At 52.3% G+C, this 21,794-nt stretch overlaps 1 protein-coding gene across 8 annotated transcripts in view; it reads left to right on the top strand.

The window, feature by feature from the left end:
- LOC144593363 (xanthine dehydrogenase/oxidase-like) overlaps positions 1-21,794 on the top strand; it is a 159,992-nt gene that overhangs the window by 101,128 nt on the left and 37,070 nt on the right. For all 8 annotated transcript variants that reach the window (XM_078398816.1, XM_078398820.1, XM_078398815.1 and 5 more), the window contains 14 exons: positions 1,190-1,267; positions 2,541-2,682; positions 4,148-4,240; positions 5,040-5,191; positions 6,313-6,406; positions 6,491-6,600; positions 9,020-9,204; positions 11,386-11,557; positions 14,133-14,222; positions 14,938-15,107; positions 16,600-16,726; positions 17,997-18,116; positions 19,449-19,545; positions 20,889-21,013. In XM_078398816.1, coding sequence (XP_078254942.1) covers positions 1,190-1,267; positions 2,541-2,682; positions 4,148-4,240; positions 5,040-5,191; positions 6,313-6,406; positions 6,491-6,600; positions 9,020-9,204; positions 11,386-11,557; positions 14,133-14,222; positions 14,938-15,107; positions 16,600-16,726; positions 17,997-18,116; positions 19,449-19,545; positions 20,889-21,013 — 1,755 coding nt within the window. The remainder of the gene's footprint in view (positions 1-1,189; positions 1,268-2,540; positions 2,683-4,147; positions 4,241-5,039; positions 5,192-6,312; positions 6,407-6,490; positions 6,601-9,019; positions 9,205-11,385; positions 11,558-14,132; positions 14,223-14,937; positions 15,108-16,599; positions 16,727-17,996; positions 18,117-19,448; positions 19,546-20,888; positions 21,014-21,794) is intronic.

The raw sequence follows: 21,794 nt of genomic DNA, 5'->3' as shown, positions 1-21,794 counted from the left end.
TGTGAGTATGTATGTGAGTGTGTGCATATGAGGGTTTGTGTGTGTGTAAGAATGTGTGTGTGAGTGAGTGTGTGTGAGAGAGAGTGTGTGTGTGTGTGTAAGAATGTGTGTGTGAGAGTGAGTGTGTGTGTGTGTGTGTGTGTGAAAGTGTGAGTGAGAGTGTGAGTGTGAGACTATGTGTGTGAGAGTGTGTGTGTGTAAGAACATGTGTGTGAGTGAGTGTGTGTGAGTGTGTGTGAGCGAGAGTGTGTGTGAGAGAGAGTGTGTGTGAGACTGTTTGTATGTGAGTGTGTGAGTGTGAGTGAGTGTGTGTGAGTGTGAGAGAGTGTGTGTGTGCATATGAGGGTGTGGTTTAGGTTTATTGTTGTCACGTGTACTGAGGTACAGTGAAAAGCTTATTTGCGTGCTATCTGATCAAGTCAGGTAATATCAATCAAGACCGAGGAAAGAAACAGTTCATATTTATGTTCAGAGACACAAGGAATAGAAGCAGGAGGGCCCCAGACTTCTCAAGCCTGTCCTGCCTTTCACTATCATCTTGTCTGACCATTGATGGCCTCCATTCCTCTCCTGACCCAGTTCCTCAACCCCCTCATTTCCACACTTGTTCAAATATTCATCTACTTCCACCTTCAATGGGCCTTTCATGCTGAAACTATCTTCACTGCCACAGCCTGGCCCGCTGAGTGTTCAACATTTCCTGCAGAAGGGTCCTGACCCAAAATGCCTTCTCTCCATTCCCTCCACAGATGCTGCCTGACCCGCTGAGTTCCTCCAGCACTTTGCGCTTTTCTCCAGATTCCAGCAACTGCAGTCCATTGTGTCTCATAGAACCTGGAACAGGACAGCACAAGAACAGGCCCTTCGGCCCACAATGTCCGTGCCGACCAAGATGTCAAGACCATCTCTTGTCTGCCTGCACCTAATCCATATCCCTCCATTCCTGCATGTCTAAAAGCCGCTTGCACACCACTATCGTATCAGCCTCCACCACCACCTCTGCCAACACCTTCCAGGCACCCACCACCTTCTGTGTGAAAACATTGCCCTGCCCACTTGCTTGAAACTTGCCCCCCCCCTCAGCTTAAAGCTGTGCCTGTACAATCTGATTTCTCTATCCTGGGGAACGGTTCTGACCGTCTTTACACATTTGTTGCTTAGTTCAACACACTTTCTCTCCCTCCCTCAGGAACCACCCAAACTCTTCGAACCGTCCGAGTTCCTGCCTCTGGATCCGACTCAGGAACCCATCTTCCCTCCGGAACTGGTAGGTGCAGCTTCAGAAGTTCATCAAATTCATAAACGATAGGAGTAGAATTAGGCCATTCGGCCCATCAAGTCTACTCCACCATCCAATCATGGCTGACCTATCTCATCCGCCGAATCCCATTCTCCTGCCTTCTCCCCATAACCCCTGACACCCGGACTAATCTGTTTAGTTTAGAAACATGGACAATAGGTGCAGGAGGAGGCCATTCGGCTCTTCGAGCCAGTGCCGCCATTCAATGTGATCATGGCTGATGGTTTAGTTTAGTCTAGGTGAAAGCAAAGACCCCCCAGGCTCTTCGGCCCACTGAGTCCACACCGACCAGACATCACCCTTCAGCACTAGCTCTATGCTATCTCACTTTCATACCCATTCCTTACACACAGGGGGCAATTTTACATGGGGGCCAATTAACCTACAAACCCGCACGTCTTTGGGATGTGGGAAAATGCTGGAGCACTCTGGGGAAACCCATGTGGTCACAGGGAGAATGTTCAAACTCCATGCACAAACAGCACCCGAGGTCAGGATGGAACCCGTGTCCCTGGTGCTGTGAGGCAGCAGCTCTACCAGCTGCACCACCGTGCCGCCCAACAAGTCAATCTTCTCACTCACTCACTCACACGGAGAGGGACATTTGGCCAAAGCTCCTCAGGTCAGGTGCCCAGTCTTGCATTGGGCATTGCGTCCCCTTTGGGAAACATTGGGCAGACGGAACACAGAACGTGTGAGAATGAATCAATCTCCACATTATATCCTGGTCTTTCAGCTCATACACCACTCTGTCCTCGTTCACACCGAGCCCTGTGTCCCCATCACCCCAGTCTCTATTGAGCTGCACTGGGTCCCAACCAACTCATACCTCAGGCGGCACGGTGGGGCAGCGGTAGAGTTGCTGCCTCACAGCGCCAGAGACCCGGGTTCAATCCTGACTATGGCTGCTGTCTGTATGGAGTTTGTACGTTCTCCCCGTGACCATGTGGGTTTTCACCAGGTGCTCTGGTTTCCTCCCACACTCCAAAGACGTGCATGTTTGTAGGTTAATTGGCTTCTGTAACTTGGCCCTAGAGCGTAGGATAGAACTAATGAACTAATGATTGTTGGTTGGCTTGGACTCAGTGGGCCAAAGGACTTGTTTCCACAATGTATCTGTAAACTAAACTAAACCTCACTGTTATCACAGCTTGTTTCAAACCCCATGAGAGGTTCGCCGTTGTCGAAAGTGAGCAAACTCAGAACTACTGTCCCCACATCTCACCCCTGTGTTTCTCAGGCACTTTGTGAATCTCCTCGGAGTACGCTGGTCTTCAGAGGGGAGAGGGTCACCTGGATACAGCCCACAACCCTGGAGGAACTGCTGGCCCTGAAGACCAAATACCCTGAGGCCAGGCTGGTAGTTGGCAACACAGAAGTGGGTAAGATGCTGGCAGTGTGGACTTTGCCCCTTGCAGGAGGGACTTTTGTGCCATACCCGTACTCCAAATCTGACTTTACTCAGATAGGCACAGACACAAAATAAAACAGCTTGTAGGTCAGTGGTGAGTCTATCGAACAAGCCGGTTAATGAAAAGTCCTTAGTGATGTACATCGGGAAACAGTGTGAGCAAACCCAAACTGCCTCAACAAGATAACGTAACTGTACATTGTTTACACCCTCATGCCACAATAGTTACTTGTGCAGTTGAAATAAACTATTAATCAATGTCTCTCTAACCTTCCATCTTTGTTTTTCCCAAGAGTTAACTTTAAGCTTATGTTTCTGGTTGTTTTGAATACCTCATCTTCCTTATAATTCTCAAAATTCCCAACAATACAGCTCTTCTTTGATTGTGTCGGCTGCTTTTCCGAGGCAGCGTGAAGTGTAGATGGAGTGGATGGTGGGGAGTCTGGTCTGTGTGATGGACTGGACGACATGTACAACTCTCTGTAATTTCTTGTGGTGTTGGGCAGAGCTGTTCCCACACCAAGCTGTGATGCAGCCCGACGATGTGCTTACTACAGCGCATCTGTAGACGGTGGGAGTCGTTAGAGTTGAGGACTGGTGGGCCCAGTAGTTTCCTCACTGAAGGGCAGGAGTCAACTGATTAGAATTCTTTGTTAACAATTGGTACGTTGGCGCAGCGGTAGAGTTGCTGCCTCACAGCGCCAGAGACCCGGGTTCCATCCTGACTACGGGTGCTGTCTGAATGGAGTTTGTACGTTCTCCCCGTGACCTGCATGGGTTTTCTCCGAGATCTCCGGTTTCATCCCACACTCCAAAAACTTACAGGTTTGGAGGCTAATTAGCTTCGGTGAAATTGTAAATTATCCCTGGTGTGTGTAGGATAGTGTTAGTATGCGGGGATCGCTGGTCGGTATGGTCTCGGTGGGCTGAAGGGCCTGTTTCCGCGCTGTATCTCTCAACTAAAACAAAAGCCACACACTGACCAGGGGATGGGAATGGGTGATGAGAGTGACGTTGGCAGTATGGGTACGGCACATTCAGGGCACACTCAGGGCACGCTTAGGGCACACTCAGGGCACACTCAGGGCACGTTCAGGGCACACTCAGGGCACGCTCAGGGCACACTCACGGCACACTCACGGCACACTCACGGCACACTCAGCACACACTCAGGGCATACTCAGCGCACACTCAGGGCACACTCGGCATACTCAGCGCATGCTCAGGGCACACTCAGGACACGCTCAAGGCACACTCAGGGCATACTCAGCGCACACTCAGGACATACTCAGGGCACACTCAGCGCATGCTCAGGGCACACTCAGGGCACATTCAGGGCACACTCACGGCATACTCAGGGCACGCTCAGGGCACGCTCAGGGCACGCTCAGGGCACACTCAGGTTGACCATCTCTCTCTCCCTGCCGTCTCCACAGGCATTGAGATGAAGCTGAAGAACATGTTGTACCCAGTGATTCTGGCCCCGGCTCAAATCCCAGAACTGAACGTCACACGACACACGGATACAGGTGGGTGAGGCCCAGGTCTCAGCCCTCTGTCTGTCACCTGCTGTACTCCATCGGTGAGGTATTGGTGGGGAGGTTAGATTCCACACTGACCGCGGTGAAATTACCCCCAGCACTTGTTCCTCATTTACAATGGGCATGGGCCTTGCTGGTAAGGGGGACCAAACCTGTGTCACGTACGTACCCCACCCATCTGCTAATCAACTTCCCCTTTCCTCCCCATGCCTCTGTATCCACCTATCACTTTCCCATTAACACCCTCACCTCTGCAATATCCACCTATCACTTGCCATTTAATCCCCCCATCTCTCCGATATCAACCTATCACTTACCAATCAACTTCCCCAACCGAACTGTATCCACCTATCACTTGCCCATTAACACCCCCACCTCTGCAATAACCACCTATCATTTGCCATTTAATCCCCCTACCTCTCCTGTATCCACCTATCACTTTCCAATTAACCCCCGCCCCCCCACCTCTCCGGTATCAACCTGTCATTTGCCCATTAAGCCCCCTCCTCTCCTGTGTCCACCTATCCCTTGCCCATTAACCCCATCTCTCCTGGATCCACCTATCACTTGCCCATTAATCCCCCACCTCTCCTGTACCCACCTATCACTTGCCCATTAATCCCACCCCCCGCTCCCCTGTATCCACCTATCACTTGCCAGACTTTGCCGCCCCCTCACCTCTTTGTGGGTGTAAATGGGATTAGCACGGAAGTGTTGTGCCGAAGGGCCTGTGTGTGTGCTGAGCTAATGATGGGAATGGCACGGTTTATCTGTGTCGTGTTGCCAGGGATGGTGTTCGGGGCAGCGTGCAGCCTGAGCCACGTGGGGATGGTGTTGGAGGAGGTGGTGCGTGGACAGCCCGCGTACAGGACGGAGATCATCAGGGCCGTGCTGGAGCAACTGCACTGGTTTGCCGGGCCACAGATCCGCAACGTGGCGGTGAGCAGACGGGGAGCGCGCAGGAACGCCGGTGGGAATCGGTGCACCAAGTTACCGGGTCCCTTCATCAGATCTGGGGCGAGACGTGAGGGGGAGGGACGGCGAGATGGATGGAACAAACAACACGGGAACGGGCCCTTCAGCCCAACCCGTCCATGCTGACCCCAACGCCCATCTTCACAAGTCCCATTTGCCCGGGTTTGACCCATACCCTCTAAACCTGCCCTATCCATGTACCTGTCCACATGTCTTTTAGTAGTACCTGCCTCAACTACCTCCTCTTGCACCTCGTTCCATACACCCCCCACACTCTGAGTGAAAACGTTGTCCCCCAGGTTCCTGGTCAATCTCTCCCCCTGCACCTTAAAACTACACCCTCTGGTTCTTGATTCCCCTAGACTGGATAAAAGACTCTGTGTGTTCACCCTATCTATTCCCCCTCTCATCATTTTGTACACCTCTATAAGATCACCCCTCATCCTCCTGAGCTCCAAGGAATAAGCTCCTAGCCTGTCCAATCTCTCCCTATAGCTCAGGCCCTCGAGTCCTGGCAACATTCTCGTAAATCTTCCCTGCACCCTTTCCAACTTTACAACATATTTCCTATAACATGGTGCCCAGAACTGAACGCAGTACTTTAAATGCAGCCTCACCAACGTCTTATACAACTGCAACATGACCTCCCAACTTCAATACTCAATACTCTGACTGAGTCCTGACAACAGGTCAAGAGGTAGAGTTGCCGCCTAATAGGGCTTACACCGCATACAGTGAAAGACGGGGAGCGGGGAGGAGTTTGCACGGAGTTTGTACGTTCTCCCCATGACCTGTGTGAATTTTCTCCGAGATCTTTGGTTTCTTCCCACACACCAAAGTTTGTAGGTTAATTGGCTTGTTATAAATGTAAAAATTGTCCCTAGCGTAGAACAGTGTTGGTGTACGGAGATCGCTGGTCGGTGCGGAATCGGTGGGTCGAAGGGCCTGTTTCCGCACTGTATCTCTAAACTAAACTAAACATCATGGCAAATCATCTCTGGGCTTTATCCAGCTCACTGACATCCATCCTGTAGCCCTGAGCACGCGGCAGTAACAAAGCTCTTCCTCTGCGTGAACCTTTCTAGGCCGTTGGAGGGAACATCATGACAGCCAGCCCAATCTCAGACCTCAACCCTCTGTTTGTGGCCTCAGGATGTCTCCTCACCCTGGCCTCCTCAGGTAGGTTGTATCCAGGCTGCTTCCAGAGGCTCCAGTGCTGATTCTCCTCCCCCTTGGGTAACCCTCTCTGACTGCTGTTCACAGGGACGACCAGGGTGCTGAAGATGGACGGAGCTTTCTTTACCGGCTACAGGAAGACAGCGGTGTCACCACAGGAGGTGCTGCTGTCTGTGGAGATCCCCTTCACCAGGAAGGTGAGGAGTGGCCTCTCTCAGCCCATGGTAACGTGTACAACCTCACTGAGACCCTGGCAGAGAGATACAGGCCATTCAACTGCACACATCAGTGCCCTGGAGTAGGGGCGGCACTGCGGCACAGTGGGTAGTTTAGCTTGGCTTAGCTTATCTTAGTTCATGTTAGTTTAGTTTATCTTAGCTTAGCTTGGCTTGGCTTGGCTTAGTTTAGTTTATCTTAGCTTACCTTAGCTTACCTTAGCTTGGCTTAGTTTATCTTACCTTAGCTTAGCTTAGCTTAGCTTAGCTTAGTTTATCTTAGCTTAGCTTGGCTTGGCTTGGCTTAGCTTAGTTTATCTTAGTTTAGCTTAGTTTAGCTTATCTTATGTTAACTTAGCTTACCTTAGCTTCGTTATGTTTATTGTCACGTGTGCTGAGGTCCAGTGAAGATGCTTTTTGTTGCGTGCTAACCAGTCAGCAGAAAGGCTCTACATGATTACAATCCACAGTGTGCATCGCCTATAAGATGGACACAAAATGCTGGAGTAACTCAGCGGGACAGGCAGCATCTCTGGATAGATGGCATGGGTGAAGTTTCGGGTCGGGACCCTTCTTCAGACTGGACATCTGCTGTTGGAGTAGAGGTGTAAATGAGTGGTACGATTGTAATGCTTGATTGCAGATCTGCTTCTGGGACCAGCATGCACAGCGTCGCCTGGTTTGGGCGCCATCTTGAAAGTGGGCTGGTTCAATCCTGACCTCAGATGCTGTCTGTGTGGAGTTTGCACGTTCTCCCTGTGACCGCGCGGGTTTCCTCCGGGTGCTCCGGTTCCCTCCCATATCCCAAAGCCAAAGAAATCTGAGGAAGGGTCCTGATCCAAAACGTCCACCTGTCCATGTCCTCCAGAGATGCTGCCTGACCCGCTGAGTTCCTCCAGCACTTTGTATATTTTTTTGTACACCAGCACCTGCTGTTCCTTGTGTCTCCCCAATACTTGCACGTTAGCCTCTGTAAACGCCCCCTGGTCTGTCGTCAAGGGGGTGAATCTGGTGGAGGTTGAGAGTAAAAGGGGAAGAGTGGGGATGGGTGCTGGATGTGGGCAGGGATTGAATGGGCCGAGTGGCCTGTGTCCATGCGGACTGACTGTGGTGTGAACATTCCTGACAACAATGACTCCCCCCCCCTTCCTCCCCAGCCATCCACAACCCATTCCCACACACACATCCCTGGTCCCAACTCCCCACAGGCCTGCTCGATCTGGGGACTGCCCTGGGACTGGGGGGTCAGTTGGCTGTGTTTAGATTACACTGAACTCATTCCTTGTCCACTGTGCAGCAAATCTGCAGATGATACCCGGTCAAGACCAGAGCTAATCTCTATTAGGTTTCGGTCTTAAGAAGGCTCCTGACCCTAAACGTCACCTATCCATGTTCTCCAGAGATGCTGCCTGACCCGCTGAGTTCCTCCAGCACTTTGTGTCTATCTTTGGTCTAAATCAGCATTTGCAGTTCCTTGTTATATTAGGTTTAGTTTTCTTCAGACAGATTGTAATAGGAGGGAGAAAGCTGGAAAAGAGGTGGTCTTTTACAATCAGTCTGAAGAAGGGTCCCGACCTGAAACGTCACCTATCCACGTTCTCCAAAGATGCCGCCTGACCCACAGTTACCCCAGTACTGTGTGTCTTTTTGTGGGTGCCAGAATCTGCAGTCTCTTGTGTCTAAATATCCCTCTCTCTCTCTCTCCCCCTCTCTCTCTCCCTCTCTCTCCCCCTCTCCCCCTTCCTCTCTCTCTCTCCCTCTCACTCTCTGCCTCTCTCTCTCCCTCCCCTCTCTCTCCTGCCTCCCCTCCCGCTCTCCTGTCCTCCATCCACCTCTTGCTCTCCCTCTCCCTCTCTCTCCCCCTCTCTCTCTCTCTCCCCCTCTCCCCCTCCCTCTCTCTCCGTCTCCCTCCCCTTTCCCTCTCCCTTTATCTCCCTGCCTTCCCATCCTGCTCACCTGCTCTTCCTCTACCTCTCTATCCCCCTCTCTCTCCACCTCTCACTCTCACTCCCCCCCTCTCTCCCCCCACTCTCTCCCCACCCTTCTCTCCCCTCCTCCCTCTCTCTCTCCCTCTCTCTCCCCCTCTCTCTCCCCTCCCTCTCTCCCCCTCCCTCCCTCTGCTCTTCCCCCTCCCTCTCTCCCCTCTCTCTCCACCCTTCTTTCCCCTCCCTCCCTCCCCCTCCCTCCCTCTGCTCTCCCCCTCCCTCTCTCCCCTCCCTCTCTCCCCTCCCTCTCTCCCCCCTCTCTCTCCCCCCTCTCTCTCCCCCCTCCCTCCCTCTGCTCTCCCCCTCCCTCTCTCCCCTCCCTCTCTCCCCCCTCTCTCCCCCCTCTCTCTCCCCCTCCCTCCCTCTGCTCTCCCCTCTCCCTCTCCCTCCCTCCCCCCGCCCCCTCTCTCGTTCAGGGTGAGTACTGCTCATCGTACAAACAGGCCCTGCGTAGGGAAGATGACATTGCCATTGTGAACAGTGGGATGCGGGTTGCCTTCAGGGAGGGCAGCTGTGTGGTGGAGGAGATGGTGCTGAGCTACGGAGGGATGGGGCCCTGTACCGTGTCAACAGAGAGGACATGTCGGCAGCTTCTTGGCAGGTACGTCTCAGCCGGAGCCCGGCACTCCGACTAACCAACGAACGCCGCACAAAACAGCCCAGGAGATGTCTTCTGAGCTGTGGAAACACAAGAACAGAAGACGTGACATAGAATGAGCGGGCGGGAGGTGTTTGTAGGTCACAAGGTCATAAGTGATAGGAGCAGAATCAGGCCATTCGGCCCATCAAGTCTGCTCCGCCATTCAGTCATGGCTGATATATCTCTCCCTCCTAACCCCATTCTCCTGCCTTCTCCTCATAACCCCTGACACCCGCACTAATCAAAGTCGACTGAACAAACTAATCAAAGTAGACGTCACTAACATTGGAGAGGTCAATGTTCACACGGCTGGTTGTGAGTTAACCAGGTGAAGTGTGAGGTGTTGCTCCCACAGTTTGTGGAACAGGGTGGGAAGGGGTGGAGATGGGGCGGCGTGATTAGTGGTGGGATCTCAATGGAGGTGGAAGTGTGGGAGGGCGATGTGTTGGATGTGGAGGCTGGAGGGTGCAAGGTGAGGGCCAGGGGAACTCTGTGTGTTGTGTTGGATGTGTGGGTGGTGGGTGCAAGGTGAGGGTCAGGGGAACTCTGTGTGTTGTGTTGGATGTGTGGGTGGTGGGTGCAAGGTGAGGGTCAGGGGAACTCTGTGTGTTGTGTTGGATGTGAGGGTGGTGGGTGCAAGGTGAGGGCCAGGGGAACTCTGTGTGTTGTGTTGGATGTGTGGGTGGTGGGTGCAAGGTGAGGGTCAGGGGAACTCTGTGTGTTGTGTTGGATGTGAGGGTGGTGGGTGCAAGGTGAGGGTCAGGGGAACTCTGTGTGTTGTGTTGGATGTGAGGGTGGTGGGTGCAAGGTGAGGGCCAGGGGAACTCTGTGTGTTGTGTTGGATGTGTGGGTGGTGAGGACCAGGGGAACTCTGTGCGATGTGTTGGATGTGGAGGCTGGTGGGTGCAAGGTGAGGGCCAGGGGAACTCTGTGTGTTGTGTTGGATGTGTGGGTGGTGAGGACCAGGGGAACTCTGTGCGATGTGTTGGGTGTGGAGGCTGGTGGGTGCAAGGTGAGGGTCAGGGGAACTCTGTGTGTTGTGTTGGATGTGTGGGTGGTGGGTGCAAGGTGAGGGCCAGGGGAACTCTGTCCTTGTTGATTCCGGGGTGAGGGGGAGCCAGAGCAGAGCAACGGGACACACAAGAGACCAGTTGAGTTGAGTTGTCACACGTACTGTGGTACAGTGAAAGATTGTGTTGCGTGCTAACCAGTCAACGGAAAGACAGTACATGATTACAATCGAGCCGCACACTGTGTACAGATACACGATAAAGGGAATCACGTGAATAACGTTTGGAGGCTAATTGGCTTGGTGTAATTGTAAATTGTCCCTAGTGTGTGTAGGATAGTGTTAGTGTGCGGGGATCGCTGGTCAGCATGGACCCGGTGGGCCGAAGGGCCTGTTTCTGCGCTGTATCTTTAAACTAAACTAAACTAAACAGTTTCAGCTTAGTTTATTGTCACGTGGAACAGTGAAAAGCTTTTGTTGCAAACTAACCAGTCAGTGGAAAGACAATACATGATTACAATCGACCGGTTTACAGTGTGGAGATAGATGGCAAGGGAATAACGTTTAGTGCAAGGTAAAGCCAGTAAAGTCCAATCAAAGATAGTCTGTGGGTCTGCAATGAGGTGGATCGTAGTTCAGCACTGCTCTCTGGTTGTGGTCGGGTGGTTCAGTGGTCAAGGGTGGTCAATTCTTATCGAAACGTATAAGATTATTAAGGGGTTGGACACGTTAGAGGCAGGAAACATGTTCCCAATGTTGGGGGAGTCCAGAACAAGGGGCCACAGTTTAAGAATAAGAGGTAGGCCATTTAGAACTGAGATGAGGAAAAACTTTTTCAGTCAGAGAGTTGTGAATCTGTGGAATTCTCTGCCTCAGAAGGCAGTGGAGGCCAATTCTCTGAATGCATTCAAGAGAGAGCTGGATAGAGCTCTTAAGGATAGCGGAGTCAGGGGGTATGGGGAGAAGGCAGGAACGGGGTACTGATTGAGAATGATCAGCCGTGATCACATTGAATGGCGGTGCTGGCTCGAAGGGCCAAATGGCCTCCTCCTGCACCTATTGTCTATTGTCTATTGTCTATTGAGATCCATCAATGACGGCCATTCTCTCACCTTCTCCTCGTTCCCGTTTAGACGGTGGAACGCTGAGCTTCTCCGTGACGGCTGCTCGCTCCTTGTGTCTGAGCTCACACTCTCTCCCTCTGCTCCCGGTGGGATGGTGCAGTTCCGACAGACCCTCAGCATCAGCTTCTTCTTCAAGTTCTACCTCAGCGTCCTCCAGAAACTGGGACAAGACTTCCAGGACGTACGTAACCGCGGCGCTTCCGACCGCGACACGCGGCCCGTCTCAACGGTCACGGTCCCCCCTCCTGGGGGGTCACAGGCCGTACGTGGCATCTCCATCACAGTGAAACTTGAATCTGCTCACTGGTGATGGTCGACCATTGAGCTGTGAAGATGCTCCTAGTGTTCAGCATCTTACGGGCGGCACAGTGGTGCAGCGGGTAGAGATGCTGCCTCACAGCGCCAGAGACCCCGGTTCGATCCTAACCTCGGGTGCTGTCTGTGTGGAGTTTGCACGTTGTCCCTGTGACCACGTGGGTTTCCTCCGGGTGCTCTGGTTTCCCCCTCACATCCCAAAGACGTGCGGGTTTGTAGGTTAATTGGCCCCAGTGTGTAGGGAGTGGATGGGAAATTGGGATAACAGAACTAGTGTGAACAGGTGACCAATGGTCAGTGTGGACTCGGTGGGCCGAAGGGCCTGTTTTCCATGCAGTTTCTCTAAACTAAACTAAACAATTGGAGAGGGGCAGAACTGTCTCTTCTGAGAGTAACACTTATTTTCCCAACAGTCTTTATAAAAAATAAACACAAAATGCTGGAGTAACTCAGCGGGACAGGCAGCATCTTTGTAGAGAAGGAACGGGTGATTTTTGGGTCGAGGCCTCTCTTCATCCTGAAGAAGGGTTTTGACTGAAACTTCTCTCCAGAGATGCTGCCTGTCCCGTTGAGTTACTCCAGCATTTTGTGTCTATCTTCGGTGTAAACCAGCATCTGCAGTTCCTTCCCACACACTTTATAAAACATGTCCATGAACGTCAATGAACCCATTGGGCTTCACCAGATCAGCCCAGGGTGGGTTCTCCAACAGGCAGTGAGTGGAGGGTAGTAGAGGTTGGTTGATGTGAATGAGCACGGCCCCAGTCACTTACAGCAGGACAGTCTTTGTTCTGAACCGTTTACACAAGGGGTCAGTGCTCGATGTGAAACACTAAATGTTGGCAACAGTCAGACCTTATTGTTTCTCCTTCACTCACTGTTTACTGACGGGTTCATCAATGTGGATCTATTTGCTGTGATGGTCAGCAGATTGTTCAGTTTAGTTTAGAGGTACAGCGCGGAAACTGGCCCTTCGGCCCACTGAGTCCAGTCCGACCTGCGATCCCCGTACACTAACACTACACTACACACACTAGGGACAGTTTACAATTTTACCGAAGCCAATGAACCCACGAACCTGCACGTTTCTGGAATGTGGGAGGAAACCGGAGCACCCGGAGAAAACCCACGCAGGTCACGGGGAGAACGTGCAAACTCCGTACAAACAGCACCCGTGGTCAGGATGGGACCCAGGTCTCTGGCGCTGTGAGGCAGCAACTCTACCTCTGAGCCACCGTGCCGGACTTACTCTTGGGAAGGGACAACATAATGTTTCTGAGTTGATACCAGAGGGGTCACTGCCCTAGTGACAGGTCAGGTGTGTTAGACTCACATCAGATGTAAACATGTACAGAGGTGATGTGGAGAGCAACTCAGGAAAGCAAAAGAGGTGGAGGCTGAGCAGTGAAAGCCAGTGAGCTCACACTTGTACAGAAAGTGGGGGAACCCAGGAGAATTGTTCTGCCCACCCTCCACCTCCTCTGACGCTGAAAACAAACCTGTTCTCTCTCTCCCGTCTCTCCCTTCCCAGTCCACTTGTACAGATATGAGAGTGTTCCTGGCAATTGTCCTAGTATTCAGTTCCGCTCATGTTTATTGAAGGTAAACCCATGGGGCCATATTATCATATCTCCTGATACCACAGAAGGCCATTCGGCCTCTCAGGTCTCTGCTGACTCTCAGAACATTCCCATTCCCTTCCCTGTTTCCCTGCAGCCTCCCCTGGTCGATGTGTCCATTCATTTCCCCCCCCCCCCTCCCTGTCTCTCTCCAGCCCCACCTCCACAAGGATCATTCACAGCAACCTAATGACCTGCCAGCCTTGATGGTGTCGGAGGAACCCGGAGAACCCGGAGGAAATCCACACAATCATCGGGAGAAGGGTGAATCTCCACACGGACAGCACCAGAGGTCAGGATGGAACCCGGGTCTCTGGAGCGGTGAGGCAGCTGCACTACCAGCCGCCAGTGTCCGCTCTTAACAAGGGGCGTCACGGTGGCGCAGCGGTAGAGTTGCTGCCTTACAGCACTTGCAGAGCCTGAGACCCAGGTTCGATCCCGACTACGGGCGCTGTCTGTACGGAGTTTGTACGTTCTCCCCGTGACCTGCGTGGGGTTTTCTCCGAGATCTTTGTTTTCCTCCCACACTCCAAAGACGTACAGGTTTGCAGGTTAATTGGCTTGGTTTAAACGTACAAATTGTCCCTAGTGAGTGTAGGGTAGTGTTAATGCATGGGGATCGTTGGTCGGTCTGGACTCGATGGGCCGAAGGGCCTGCTCCCGCGCTGTATCTCTAAACGAACCTAAAGTCAGAGCATCTGAAAGGCCTTGCACTCTGAGCACTGTGTACTGCCCTGCTGGAGTGTGTAACGTTTGTACATTATATTCATTGACTGAGATTCTCATCCCCACACTAATCTCTCTCTCTCTCTCTCTCCCGAGGCTTTTCAAGTGGATCCCGTCTCTCCGGAATCCATCAGTGCCACTGAGTTATTCCACAAGGACCCCCCCTCGTCTGTGCAACTGTTCCAGGTGAGTGGAGCCCATGGTTAAATGGTCAACCTTCCCAGAAGCCCAGCTTGCATCCCTGAGGTTGTCCCACCTTCCTGAACTCTGGCCCGGTCTGGCCACTCTCTGCCTGAAGGACAACCTTCATCGCTGGTCAACCAGCTGATGCTGGGCACCAAGACCTGGGCAAGGTAGACAATGGACTGGAGAGTAGACGGAGGAGGTGTCATGAGTGGATGCCAGGAGGATGAGGAGCCGATAGAGTTGGTGAAGATGGAATCCCACTCCTTGGAGCGGAGAAGGTCAAAGTGAATAAGAATAGAGATGTTGAGTGAGTTGGGGCTTGATAGGTTGGCCGGGATAGATGGAAACAGCCTCCAGATTTGGGGAAAAGAGCAAAAGGGGAAATGGGGCGATGTAACCTCAGGTGGAGGAAAGTTGAGATGCCAGAAGCTCAGAGAATGGATGCTGGAAGCAAACAGCATGGACATTTTCAAAAGGGTCTTGGACTTGAATTCAAAAGGGATTTTCATGGGCATTGGGAAATAGCTGGGGTTGGACCAAGTCGGTCTTCTCAAAGGTCTAGCGTTGGCTGTTGGACCAAATGGTCTCCTTCTGAGCTGTCATGTTGTGTGGATCCACTGGCCGGTGGGAGAGATGGCCAACGGTCTGTTGGCATCAACTCCCCTACATCCTGCCCGTCCCATCTCCCAGCTGGGCTCTCCATGTCATTCCACAGGGAGCGCCTCCTGACCAACTCTCCTCGGACATGGTTGGCCAGCCTGTACCGCATCTGTCCAGCTTCAAGCAGGCCACGGGGGAGGCCATTTACTGTGATGACCTGCCGTGGCTGGAGGGGGAGCTGTACCTGGCTCTGGTGACCAGCACGGAAGCTCACGCCCAGATCAGGTAACTCCTGCCTCTGCTCCTGTGCCAGTACACGCAGGGGATAGACAACATGCCACCGAGCATGCGTGTTACACGTACATCACACGCTTCAATCAGCACGGGACTTGACAACGGTGGTTACGTGGCAGGTTCAGTCATTCAGAACATTACCCAGCGGCATTAAACATCAGGACCAGGGAGCAGAGATTGGTCATTTGGACCCTGTTGCCTTCTGCAGCATTCACAGCTGATCTACCATCACCAATCCTGGCATTGGGTCCCACAAATCTCCCCTTCCCCGTTCCTGATATGAGACGTCTTTTCCCATCCCGAATGGCCCTTGTTCCAAGATGGTGAGTGTAGGAACACGGAACTGCAGATGCTGGGTAATGGACAAAAGGACACAAAGTGCTGGAGTAACTCAGCGGGTCAGGCAGCACCTCTGGAGAACATGGATAGTCTGAAGAAGGGTCCCAACCAGAAACGTCACCTATCCATGTTCTCCAGAGATGCTGCCTGACCCGCTGAGTTACTTCAGCACTCTGTGAAACGTCACCTATCCATGTTCTCCAGAAATGCTGCCTGACCCGCTGGGTTACTCCAGCACTCTGTGTCGTTGTTCCAAGATGGTGAGCCATGCTTCTACATACCTCTGCCAGGGGACATCATCTCTGACCAGCCTGTACATTTCATTGAGACACTTCTCAGTCTCCTAAACTCCAGACCGTAGAGCCTCAATCTCTTCAATCTCACCTCAAATGTCAAACCCCCCTCTGCCTCGCATCGCAGGCATGTCTGATGAACCTTTCCCACTTTCCCTCTGTCACACACGTACCCTTCCTTGTGACAGAGCAGATTTAGTCTCATCAAAGCTGCACAAGATACAAGTCTCTTTTAACAACTTGAAGTTACAATATGGCATCAGAAACGTGGTGACTCTTTAGACTTTAGACTTTAGAGATACAGCCCCCCTACCCCCCCCCCCCCCCCCCACCGGAGCACTATCCTACCCTTGAGGGACAATTTACAATTTGTAGAAACCAATTAACCTGCAAGCCTGCACGTCTTTGGAGTGTGGGAGGAAACCGGAGCACCCGGAGAAAACCCACGCGGTCAAAGGGAGAACGTGCAAACTCCGTCCAGACAGCACCCGTAGTCAGAATCAAACCCGGGTCTCGTGAGGCAACAACTCTACCGCTGCACCACCGTGCCGCCCTGTTTGTGTAATCTACTACAGTCGTGGAACTCCTGTACGCGATTGTGATTGTGATTATGTGCAGGATGATGCTATTGAGCTGTATGCAGAATAAAGAACTTCGCTGTGTCTAATACATGAGGCAATATTGGAGCATTGAACCAGAATTGAAGGAAGACAGCTCCATTCCTTCCTCAAAACCTTTGTGCACAAAAGGCCAGCGTTTGCCTGACTGTTGCTGGTGCTCCAGACCATTAACATGCAGTTACTTCAGCACTTTGTGCCTCTTGTTCTCACCTCCACCTCTCCACTCTGCAGTTCCATTGACAGCAGCCAGGCTCTGCAGATTGCTGGAGTCACCTGTTTCCTCACGGCCAAGGACATCCCAGGAAGCAACGTGACGGGGCACATCGCCATGGACGAGACGGTGTTTGCCGATGGTGTGGTGAGTGAGTGAGTGAGTGAGTGAGTGAGTGAGTGAGTGAGTGAGCGAGTGAGTGAGTGAGTGAGCGAGTGCTCGCCCACAGCAGTGACAAGATCCGCTCCTGTAGCACGGTGCTCTCCCTTAAATATCGCATCCTGGGTGCTGACTGATGCACTGACGGCCTCCCACCTCTGTCTCACTATCCCACACACTATCCCGCCCCCCCCCCCCCCACTATATCCCCCATACTCTCCCTCCCCACTATCCCCCCCTACCATCTCCCCCCACCATCTCCCCCCCACCATCTCCCCACCATCTCCCCCCCACCATCTCCCCCCACCACCCCCCCCCCCCCCCCCACCATCTCCCCCCCACCATCTCTGGCCATGGGCGCCGTCTGCCGCAACAGCTCGTGTGCTCGTGCGTGCGTGCATGCGTGTAACCACGTGTATATGTCCGTGTCCATATGTTTGTATGGATTTGTGAGTGTGTGTGTCCGTGTGTGTGGATCTGTGAGTGTGAGTCTGTGTGTGTGGATATGTGAGTGTGTGTCCATGTGTGTGTATCTGTGTGTGTGTCCATGTGTGTGTGTCCGTGTGTGTGTCCGTGTGTGTGTCCATGTGTGTGTGTGGATATGTGAGTGTGTGTCCGTGTGAGTGTCCATGTGTGTGGATCTGTGAGTGTGTGTCCGTGTGTGTGTGTGGATATGTGAGTGTGTGTCCGTGTGTGTGTGTGGATCTGTGAGTGTGTGTCCGTGTGTGTGTGTGGATATGTGAGTGTGTGTCCGTGTGTGTGTCCCCGTGTATGTGGCCGTGTGTGTGGATCTGTGAGTGTGTGTGTCCGTGTGTGTGTCCGTGTGTGTGTCCGTGTGTGTGTGGCCGTGTGTGTGGATATGTGAGTGTGTGTCCGTGTGTGACCGTGTGTGTGTCCCCGTGTGTGTGTCCGTGTGTGTGGACCTGTGAGTGTGTGTGTCCGTGTGTGTCCCCGTGTGTGTGTCCGTGTGTGTGTGGCCGTGTGTGTGGATATGTGAGTGTGTGTCCGTGTGTGACCGTGTGTGTGTCCCCGTGTGTGTGTCCGTGTGTGTGGACCTGTGAGTGTGTGTGTCCGTGTGTGTGTGGCCGTGTGTGTGGATATGTGAGTGTGTGTCCGTGTGTGGCCGTGTGTGTGTCCCCGTGTGTGTGTCCGTGTGTGTGGACCTGTGAGTGTGTGTGTCCGTGTGTGTGTCCGTGTGTATGCGTGTGCGTGTCCGTGTCCGTGTGCACTCTGTAACGGGGGTGTTGTTTCTGTGCAGGTGACGTGTGTGGGCCACATCATTGGGGCAGTCGTTGCCGATACAGAAGATCATGCCCAGAGAGCAGCAAAGGCTGTCAGGGTCACGTACACAAAGCTGGAGCCCATCATCACCATCCAGGTACCTGCGCCACCTTGTCATGTGCGTGTGTGTGTGCGTGTCATGTGTGTGCGTGTCATGTGTGTGTGTGCGTGTGTGTCTTATGCCACCTACAGGATGGTGGCGTTTGCTTCTCAAACCAATATTTAGCATCAGATACAGAGATGGGCAAGGACTTTGATCAGGTTCCATGTGGTGGGCTGCTCTGGAAGGTCAGGTGGGTCTGGGATCAGGGAGACCTAGACTGGAGACAGAATTAACTTTATGGAAGGAAGCAGAGGGTGGTGGAGGGGTGTTTTTCAGACTGGAGGCCTGTGATTGCTGTGAGTCTCCAGGATCGGTCGGTGCTGAGCCCATTGCTGTTGGTCATCTGTGTCGACAATGTTGGATGTGAATGCACAAGGCATGGTTAGTAAGATGTGGAGGACACACAAGTGGGTGGTATCATTCCCATACTGCCTGTAGTGTGTTTCAATAGGTGGATCTGGGAACATTTCCATTATCAATACCTCTCATCAGCAGCTGATTTCTACAGAAAGCATCCAGACCTGATGTATCACATCTTGGGTTGGCAACTACGATACCTGCGATAAGAAATCGCACAGAGTTGTGAATTCATTCTGGTCCCCACAAATCATCCTTCCTACCATTGACTCCACCTACACTTCACGCTGCCTCAGGAAAGCAGCCGACACCATCACCGACCACTCACTGAGGGTTCATTATTCCCTCTCCCGTTGGGCAGAAGATGCAGCTTGAAAGCACGTTCCACCAGATTCAAGGGCAGCTTCTTCCCAGCTGTTATCAGACTCTTGAATGGACCTACCTCTCGTGTGAATTCCCAGATCTTCCATTCTACCTCATTGGGACCCCTGCACTTTTATTCAATCTGCACTTTCTCTGTAGCTGTAACACTATATTGTGCTGAACACTTATTTTCTCTTTTGCACTACCTGGTGTATTTGTGTGTGTGGTATGATTTGCCAGAATAACTTGCTGAACAAAGTTTCTCACTGTTACTTGGGACATTGAGTCATATGGAATCATACTGTGTGGAAACAGGCCCATCGGCCCAACTTGCCTACACCGACCAACATGTCCCATCTACACTGGTCCCACCTGCCTGTGCTTGTGCCATATCTAAACCTGTCCTATCCAGGTACCTGTCTAAATGTTTCTGAAACATTGCAACAATGTACATGTGCCAATTATAAACCAACAGTAATGCATTGTCCACGTGCCGAGCTCGTGCTACAAACCCCGTATCCCCAGAGTGGGCTGGTTCAGTGAAATGTCTCCCTTCATAACCCCTGTGTTGTCGCAACCACTGAGCAGAGATTTCTTCACAAACAGGAGGCCATCAGCCACAGTTCGTACCACATTGCGCCCCTCAAGCTTGAGAGTGGAGACATCGAAGGCGGATTTGAACAAGCCGACGACATCATTGAGGGTCTGTTGTTGACTCGAGTTTTAAATGGGGACTGAATTCATGAGAAAACTATTCGCCAAGTCCGTAGAGTGCTGGGACTGAGAGCATGAACTCTGGGGTGTTATTGCAGGTTACACAGGGTTTAAATGCAGAAACATACAGTGGGTAGAAATATTGTTGTGTGGTTCAGCGAATAATGGGACTGGGGGTGGTTACAGACTGGGGTGTAATCCAGGGGTTCAGGGGGGTTACAGTATATATAGAATGATGGATACTGGGGGTGGTTACAGACTGGGGTGTAATCCAGGGGTTCAGGGGGGGTTATATGTGGATACTGGGGGTGGTTACAGACTGGGGTGTAATCTAGGGGTTCAGGAGGGTTACAGTATCTATAGAGTGATGGATACTGGGGGTGGTTACAGACTGGGGTGTAATCCAGGGGTTCAGGGGGGGTTATATGTGGATACTGGGGATGGTTACAGACTGGGGTGTAATCTAGGGGTTCAGGGGGGTTATATGTGGATACTGGGGGTGGTTACAGACTGGGGTGTAATGGAGTGGTTCTGCATGTTTCCACCTGTACCTGAGTCTTTCCTCGTGTGTTTATTATCACCCAAGCCCCTCGAGTCAGCACCCAGCCAGCGTGTGCTGTACAGCCGTGATCTACACTGTGGTTTCAGTGCTCCCATTGCCTGCATTGTGCACTAGGCAGCTGCACTGACAGAGTTACCCCCCCCCCCCCCGTCAGAGACAGCCCCCGACAGATGCAGCATCAAACTCATGTCCACAGTGTTCCATAAGGTCATCAGTGATAGGAGCAGAACTAGGCCATTCAGCCCATCAAGTCTGCTCTGCCACTCAGTCATGGCTGATCCATCTCCCCCTCCTAACCCCATTCTCCTGCCTTCTCTCCATAACCCCTGACACCCGTACTAATCAAGAATCTGTCTATCTCTGCCTTAAATATATCCACAGCCTTCTGTGGCAATGAATTCCACAGGTTCACCACCCTCTGACTAAAGCAATTCCTCCTCATCTCCTTCCCAAAGGAACACCCTTTAATTCTGAGGCTGTGCCCTCTGGTCCTAGACTCTCCCACTGGTGGAAACATCCTCTCCACATCCACTCTATCCAGGCCTGTCACTATTCGCTACGTTTCAATGAGGTCCCCCCACCCACCCTTATCCTTCCAAACTCCAGTGAGTGTAGGCCCAGTGCCGACAAACGCTCATCGTACAGTCTGTTAACCCACTCATCCCTGGGATCATTCCCATCAACCTCCTGTGGACCCTCTCCAGGGCCAGCTCGTCCTTCCTCAGATACAGGGCCCGGAACTGCTGACGATGTTTCCAAATGTTCCGTAGGGGAAATGCACGTGGGAGGCCAGGAGCACTTCTACCTGGAGACCAATTGCACGGTGGCAGTGCCCAGAGGTGAAGACGGCGAGATGGAGATCTTCTCATCGACTCAGGCCCCATCACAGACACAGGTAGGTCTTCCTCACCAGTGAGCAGGAAAAATGTTCCCAATGTTGGGGGAGTCCAGACCCAGGGACCACAGTCTAAGAATAAAGGGGAGACCATTTAAAACTGAGGTCTTCTTCATCTTTCGTATGTCAACTACAACAATCAAAAGTGGCAATTGGAGCTTCAGAGTATAACATAACATAACATAACAACATAACATAACAACACTTTATTGTCACTCGGCACAACACCGAGCGAAATTTCAGCAGTCACACAAAATACAGCAAAAAGAAAAGAACACAGGACACCCGACCCCAACACAAACATCCATCACAGTGACTCCAAACACCCCCTCACTGTGATGGAGGCAACAAAACTTCCCCTCTCTTCCCCCCCGCACCCACGGACAGGCAGCTCGACCCCTACCGAGGCAAACGACACGCACAGCCCCCGCAAGGGGATGGAAGGCCCCCCGGTAGTTGATGCTTTGCTGCAAATTTTGCCAGTTCCGCAGAACTAGCCAGAGTGGATGAAGAGAGCTGGATAGAGCTCTTAAGGATAGCGGAGTCAGGGGGTATGGGGAGAAGGCAGGAACGGGGTACTGATTGAGAATGATCAGCCATGATCACATTGAATGGCGGTGCTGGCTCGAAGGGCCGAATGGCCTCCTCCTGCACCTATTGTCTATTGTCTATTGTCTATAAGAGGACGTGAAGCAGCTCCCACCAACAAAAACTGAGGTGAGAAGAAACGTTTCCACCCAGAGAGTTGTGAATTTGTGGAATTCTCTGCCACAGAAGGTAG

This window comes from Rhinoraja longicauda, chromosome 5 (genome assembly GCF_053455715.1).
Source record: "Rhinoraja longicauda isolate Sanriku21f chromosome 5, sRhiLon1.1, whole genome shotgun sequence".
Taxonomy (NCBI): Eukaryota; Metazoa; Chordata; class Chondrichthyes; order Rajiformes; family Arhynchobatidae; genus Rhinoraja; species Rhinoraja longicauda.
Note: the sequence above shows the minus strand (reverse complement) of the source record. Positions and strands in the feature narration are given on the sequence as shown.